Source organism: Penaeus monodon, chromosome 12, assembly GCF_015228065.2.
Source record: "Penaeus monodon isolate SGIC_2016 chromosome 12, NSTDA_Pmon_1, whole genome shotgun sequence".
NCBI lineage: Eukaryota > Metazoa > Arthropoda > Malacostraca > Decapoda > Penaeidae > Penaeus > Penaeus monodon.
The window spans coordinates 12055669-12063168 of record NC_051397.1 but is presented as its reverse complement, the minus strand read 5'-3'; the positions used below and the strand labels follow the sequence as shown (position 1 = coordinate 12063168).

Here is a 7500-nt window from a genome sequence, read left to right as displayed (position 1 = left end):
TTCACTATTGGCTAATTTGTTTTAAGAAATGAATGGAATCAATTGTTTTATGAAGTAACTTTATCTGTTTGAATTTAGATTGCTAAGAATTGTAAGCAAGTTTTAAGGCTAAATGTAAATGTAATATAAATTTAATGGTTTTATAGCATGAATGTAAAAGGTCATTTTCTTTTGTTGATTTACAGTTCCCTGACCATAAGATAGTGTGTTCCTGGATTGGGGCAGGGGATAACTGTGAGGCTGCTCTGGGCTATGTTGCTGTCTATAGATTAGGATTCGCCATTTCAGCTTATCACTTTCTTCTGATGTTGATTACATGTGGTAAGTATGTATTGAGATGTTCATTTTTGATTAATTGCCTCTGTAAGAATGAAAGTGTGGATTAGGTGCATTCTGATAAATTTGATAATGTGTAATTTTATGGTACTTTACTGCATGAATTTGCAAAGTAGCAGGAAGTAGTTATAAATATATTAAACATAGCATATATATATATATATATATATAATAAATATATAATATATATATATATTTTATATATGCATATATATATATATATATATATATTATATAATATATATATATATATTTATATATTATATATATATATTTATTATTTTTTTTTTTTTTTTTTTTTTTTTTTTTTTTTTTTTTCCCAAGTCTTCCCATGTTCTTTTGTGATAAAAATTGATGTACTTTATGTCACCATTTCAATATTTTCTAGGTGTATCAACCAGCAGAGATTTCCGTGCCGGTGTACACAATGGAATGTGGTTCTACAAAACCCTTTTGCTGTTAACATTCTGTATTGGAGCATTCTTCATCCCGGATCCAAATGATTTATTCATAAACGGTAATTCTGGTTATTTTTTGTTTACCAGGACTTATCTGGTGCATCTAGAAGAACAACTGCCAAAAGTGACCCCAAAGCGCTTTGTTACTGTATGGTATTGGATAGTTGGCAAAAACAATTTTCTAGAAGGTTGAAGATCTTGTTATATTAATCTGTATGCTATTTGTTGATTCATCTTCCCATGAACTTATTTATGAGATGAAAGAGGGTTGTAGATCATCCTAACACATCTCTGGTTTTCTAGAGGCCTTTAAAGTGTTTTAGAGCTTCCCCCCAAAGTGTTCATTTGTAGGAGCTTCTTTGACAAAGCAGGTCAGTGTAGTGTGAAGAGTATTAAGACTCATAAAGAACTAGACTTCGATAACTAATGAGTACGACTTAAAGGATGTTGTCCAACAAAAAATGCAAAAAATTTGAATGAAAAAAAAATTAGAAAACATTCTCCATAATCTGTTTAAATTTTTATAAGGTTCCTGTTCAAAATCTTAGAAATACATGTAATTTTTAACCCCACACCCTCTTACCTTCATTGGCTAAATATGTCAGAAGTTATGATGTAATACCAGGAACATAAATTGCTTTTTATCCAAACTTTATAAAGATCAAACTCATGTGATATGATATCTTAGAATTCTCAATTCATGTGTGTGGAAGTGATATGAAGGAATTCAAACTCTCTTGCCATATATTATAAACAATAGATTTCCACTTGAAATTGTTTTATATCTGCAGTGATTGTCTATTTTTTCAAAAACTTGTTGCAAGAATAATAAGTTCTAACCCAATTGGCACGGATGGCAAGAATACATGCCATGCCTACTGTAATATAAGTTCATTTATTGTCTTTACGCATAGATGGCTCTGCACGTGCTTTGTCATCAAAAAGTCAGTTATTAGTCCTACCTATCTTATCTGTTTACCATTTTCCTTGATTTTTGGGAAGGGCCTTTTGTATTATATCATTGTCTTTAATATTACCAAGATTTTAATAACAGTTTAATAATCATAATATCAATAAGTATAATAACAGTATCATTATCAATAGTATTAGATATAAAAACACATTTTCCTGCCAATTCAAGGAATGAGGAAATCAGGATCGGTCACTAGGGCATACTGTTAGACTCCTTGCTGGCTGAGCACTTGTGGAACCATCTTTATGTAACAAAATTCACAAAAAACTACAGGGGACGTTATACAAATCTGCTCATGTTATTTCTTATTTTGAATTAATGTTGCAGAATAATAGTAAGTGTTTCAAAAAGTACATTGAAGTTTTAGTTGTATGAGATTTAACAGGTGTAGAAGTGTAAAATGATGCCCTTACAGAATGACAGATATGTTAGACAAGTTCACCAAATACTACATTGGAAAGATTTTGATAGATTAGTAGAAATAATAATTTAGATATGATTTTGTTTTAAATAATCTTGTCTAATGCAGGAATTTTGCTTAATTTTCATGGATCTGAATAGAAGTTACCCAGGGGTATCAGATTTTTGTTCCTCTTTTTTCCAGTTTGGATGTACACAGCCATGGCAGGTGCTGCCCTCTTCATTGTGATTCAGCTTCTGTTGCTGGTATTTTTGTACCATTCATGGACGGATAAGCTGATGGCACGTGTAAATAATGGAGGATCTGCATGCTGTTGGTATGGAGGTTAGTATGCTGCCTTAAATTTTTGTTTTTATTCTAGGAATTTTTAACTATAGAAGAGGAGGATGTATTTGTAAAGACTTTACAGCAACCCAACAGTTAGTAGATATGCTGCTAGTGAGTACTTTATTATGTGGAAAAATATCCTTAGGCTTAGATGTTCTTAGTTCGGTATTTTCTAATGATTTGTTTATTTGAAATATAAAGCTTCTTTTCCAACCTTATGTTTTATATATATAGCTTTGATTTAGCCTGTGTATAGAAAAGCAAATGATATAGACTAAGTATAAAATTCCTTGAATTCAGTGGTAGCTGTACCTGCATCCATCTTGGCATACAGTGCATGTGCCTGTTGTGTCATTCTCCTGTACTATTTCTTTGCAATGGGAGAAGGATGCAACCGAAACCACTGGTTTATTATCATAAATGCAGCAGCCTGCATTTTGGCATCAATAATTGCTGTTATTAAAAAAGGTGAGAATTATAATTGTAGATATGTTTGTAAGAAAAGAGTTATATTTTTTGTTTTTGTTTAGCCATCACGAAAAGTAACATAAAATCTCATAATAATGTTAGAATTAAAATTTCATAAATGGTTTATTGAATTATTATATTTATTGTCTTTATCTTGTAGAAATGACATTTGAAATTCGCAGTTTTTATGAATTTGGATATTATATTATATGGGTAGTTATTTTGTGAGATAAAAAAAGGCTTTAAATCCCATACTTAATGAAACAAATTATATCAGATTAGATGAAACTAACTGCATTTTTTCATTTCAATCATTGAAATCTGATTTCAGGACCAAAAGATGTTCGTCTGAGACTTCTACATTCTTCACTTGTCTCGATGTATGTTACATACCTCACATGGACAGCCATAGGAAGTGCCCCACGCAAGTACCAGAAAACCGCTGATAATGTCTGGATCGGGCCTGGTTATGATATCAACTCAAGAATAGTTTTACCTGAACAGGAATACTATTGTGGTCCGAATGAAGATGAAGAGAACTGGGGAGATGAAGTCTTGCCTTATGTAAGCTTGGTGATAACATTTGTAACTGTTATGTATTCTGCAATTGGCTCATCAACCCCAGAGAACTGTCAAGCCATAGAATTTCCCAGCTGCCCAACTAAGCAGAATGTTCAGCGACACAAGGTAGAAGACATCGGAGGTCAGAAGGTGATTCGTAATGAGGCTGAGGGCTTGGCTTATAGCTACTCTCTCTTCCATGTCATGTTAGGACTAGCAAATCTATATATAATGATGAGTTTAACAGCATGGTATATGCCTTCATCTGCAACTCTGATGACATTTGGTCGCTCTTGGTCTGTTGTTTGGGTCAAGATGGTTTCCTGTTGGGTATGTCTTATTATTTTTGTAACAGTAACCATCTTCCCTACCATGCTTCCTAGCAGCTCTGTTCGCAGTAACTCCATAGGCAGTTTGAGGAATGGATATCCGGGTAGTGGATATTTGGGTAGTTCACGCAGCCTGGATGATGAGGCAGCAGTGCCTCTGTCACCTAGCAAACCAACTGTTACCATCCACCAGGAGACAACTGTGTGAACAGAAACAGGAGGAATGCTTTTATTTATTGAGTTACATAGTTTAATTTATTTGCTTGTTGTTCTATGATAAATTTGTATCTGTTTTGTAATTTTCTGTTTTGGTAAAAAGTTACTGATAAATGGATATTGCATTTTCAAGTGATCTGAGGTAAGGAAAAGTTCTTGATGCATTCTAATGACTCCTTTTGATTGCCATTGTTTAGTCCTCCTTAGAGTTTTATAGAAGGCTATGAGTCATTGAGGTTTAGTACCTGTTTAATATTTCAGGTATAAGAAAGAAAGACAAAACTACAGAATCTCAAAAAGATTATTATTAGATCTGAACCTAATTGAGTTTATTCAGAACTGATGTTATTTTACTTTATAGTAAGTAACAGTACAGAGGAGAAGCCATATCATCAGGTTTGCATTATTGCAGCCATGCTGTAAATTCCTGAGAAAAGTTACATTAAGTTCACTGGAAGTAAGTAAATGTTACTTTTGCTTATTGTAACTGAGACAAATGTCAGCCAAAGAAATGTTTCAGATTAGCTTTAAGGAGGGAAGAGTAAGACTAAAAATATTCAGAACCTTAGACTAGAGGCCTTACTAATTTATGATTGGCACTGATCATAAACTCATCTAGGGACGTGTCAGCAGATTGTGATTTTTTTTACTTTGAAGTGGTATTTTATTTGCCTGGTTTGAAAAGTACTTACTGCTTTTTTGTGTGAATAGTAAGACAACCTGTTTGACAACAAGGTCACAATAGTATTTTATGTATTTGTTTAGCAGTTTTATTAATTCCAGTTGCAAGAGTTTATTTTGAAAAATCTGGAAAATATAATAACAAAACCTTGACAATTGGTAGACAATACCCTTTTGTAAGGGTGTCACTATTAAAAGTTAGTTATTTTAATCAGTTATTTACTTTTAATGGACTAAGTAGTCCTCTAAATTATGCTAAGAAAATAGCTGTGACCTTTGCTTATGCATTTTATTTAGTTGATTACATACGTATAAAACAAATACACTTTTTTTTTTCACAATTTAAATTTTCCATGAGCCTGCATCGCAGTTGGCTATCACACTTGTAACTAATTTTTGCTTAGACTCTAATTAAAACAGAGAGTGATACTTCAGACCATTTTGTGTTCATGTGATACTGCAGTAAAACATAAAAGCTGCCATAAAAAGACGTGCCTAATTAATGAAATATTTTTAATATTAAAATAGTTTTTAGATAGTTACTTTGCTTGCTTTCTTGGCTTGAAAGCGCACACACACACACACACAAGGTGAACTCCCTTCCCTAGCTACTTATGTACACATGAACACTACCCTTCACTCATAGTGTCTACTAATACTTGCATGTCAGATTATATCTATTTGTATTTCAGCTGAATATATTGATAGAAAGAAACTGACTACACTGCTTTGCTGTGTAATATTAATAAGCTATAAATAGAATCATTTTCATTCTTACTACATTATCATGCAATGTACATAGTTTTGACATCACTGAGGGTTTTGGGAGGAGGTCACACAGTGGGCACATGAATAAAATGCAGGTCAATCACATATCAGTCAGTCATGCTTATTAACACACTGTCCCAATTGTCTCGCTCTGCATATGTGTGGGGGAGATGAGTAAAGTTCCCAAGTAGTCAGTTTCTCTCTGACAATCTATTCAGCTGAAATACAAATAGATTTAATCTTATGGGTATTATAGACACATGGATGATTCATGCTGTACAAGTTGTAAATAGGACATTCAAGGCAAGGACAACTAAGCATGCAAGGGCATACGCACACTCACATTCACACACGCACAGGCACACGCACAGGCACACTCACACACACTCACACACACTCACACACACACACACACTCACACACACACACTCACACACACACACTCACACACACACACTCACACTCACACGCACACGCACACGCACACGCACACGCACACGCACACGCACACGCACACGCACACGCACACACACACACACACACACACACACACACACACACACACACACACACACACACACACACACACACACACACACACACGCAACACACACGACACCCCATATCTCTCTCTCTCTCTCTCTCTCTCTCTCTCTCTCTCTCTCTCTCTCTCTCTCTCTCTCTCTCTCTCTCTCTCTCTCTCTCTCTCTCTCTCTCTCTCTTCTCATTTTAACACAAAGCATATATATATTTGTTATCCTGAAAATAGATTATAATTCTGTAACTGCAGCTGCACTTTTAGTCATAAGATTTTTTGTGATGTGTTTGCATTTCAAAAAGTTTATTCATATACTTATGTCCAAATAAGAAACACAATAAGAAACATTTACCAGGCAGCAAAAGGCAAGATAGCCAAACAAATAATGTATATGAGTTGAGGTGAAAGATGGTTTAGTAAAGATACTGCTTGGCTATTTTACAAAATTGATGCCAAAATGAAATTGTCTTTGTTTTATTTTTCTAGGTGATATTGTTATTTTTTAAATGCTGTAATTAAATGGAAATTTGAGTGCTTATGCTTCAGGTAATGCAAAGTAGGACTTCCACTTGTAGAAAATAAAGGACTTTCAGCTATAAAAAAAAGCCCACAAATGTCTGAAATGATTAACGATTCTTATATGAATATATCAGAACAGTACCTTCCAGAAACACAATGAAGATGAATATTTTTTAAAACAAAGAGAAATATAGTTTGATGGCTTATTGCTTTCTATTTTTCTAGTGTATAAAGTTCCTGCCTTGATATATTTTCAGCAAGTGCACATAATAGATGTTTAATTCTGTGGCATCTTGTGAGGATGTGATGGTCTTTGTCTCTCTCTTCTACTGTGTGTAGAGTTAGGGATGCAAAGGGTATTTGTTCATATCTGTGTCAATGCTATATTTAGAATTTATCTCCAGAGTGTGCTGTGCATGACCTGCAAGATGGTCATAAAATCTTTGTAAATTTCGATTTATGAAGGAAGGGTTTACAGGTCTTTGGAAAATGTCTTTACAGATCCAAGAACATGGTATTTGGTAAGAATATTTTATTTAGAAGCTGAGAAATATTGAGAGAGGGTCAGGTATTGAATGAGAGTCACTTTGAGAGATATTTGTGTATATACATTATCAGTACACAGGGGTAAAGCTAGAATTACAGGAAGGGGGTTCAGGAACCTGTTGTGGAAAATTGATTAGGCTTACAGAGCTTTCAAGGTGAGAGTTGCTGTGATGCTTCTCTTCTGCAGCTTGCATGACCAAATTGGTTACCCATGTATATCAACAATGACATGTATGTGTTAAAGGTGAATTGTTATGCTTTAACCAAATGACTGCAGATTGATGTACTGTCCCCTTTAGTGTTTTTGTGAATTTTGTTACATGCTTATGGCCCCACATATGCTCAGCCACCAAGGAGTG

General features: G+C 34.1%; 1 protein-coding gene across 1 annotated transcript in view; it reads left to right on the top strand.

Moving 5' to 3' along the window:
* LOC119579290 (serine incorporator 3-like) overlaps positions 1 to 4848 on the top strand; it is a 10205-nt gene extending 5357 nt beyond the window's left edge. Inside the window, exons 3-7 of the mRNA XM_037927049.1 lie at positions 186 to 321; positions 725 to 853; positions 2372 to 2512; positions 2816 to 2983; positions 3315 to 4848. Of these exons, the coding sequence (XP_037782977.1) occupies positions 186 to 321; positions 725 to 853; positions 2372 to 2512; positions 2816 to 2983; positions 3315 to 4081 (1341 nt within the window). The 3' untranslated portion in view covers positions 4082 to 4848. The remainder of the gene's footprint in view (positions 1 to 185; positions 322 to 724; positions 854 to 2371; positions 2513 to 2815; positions 2984 to 3314) is intronic.
* Positions 4849 to 7500: the final 2652 nt, after the last annotated feature.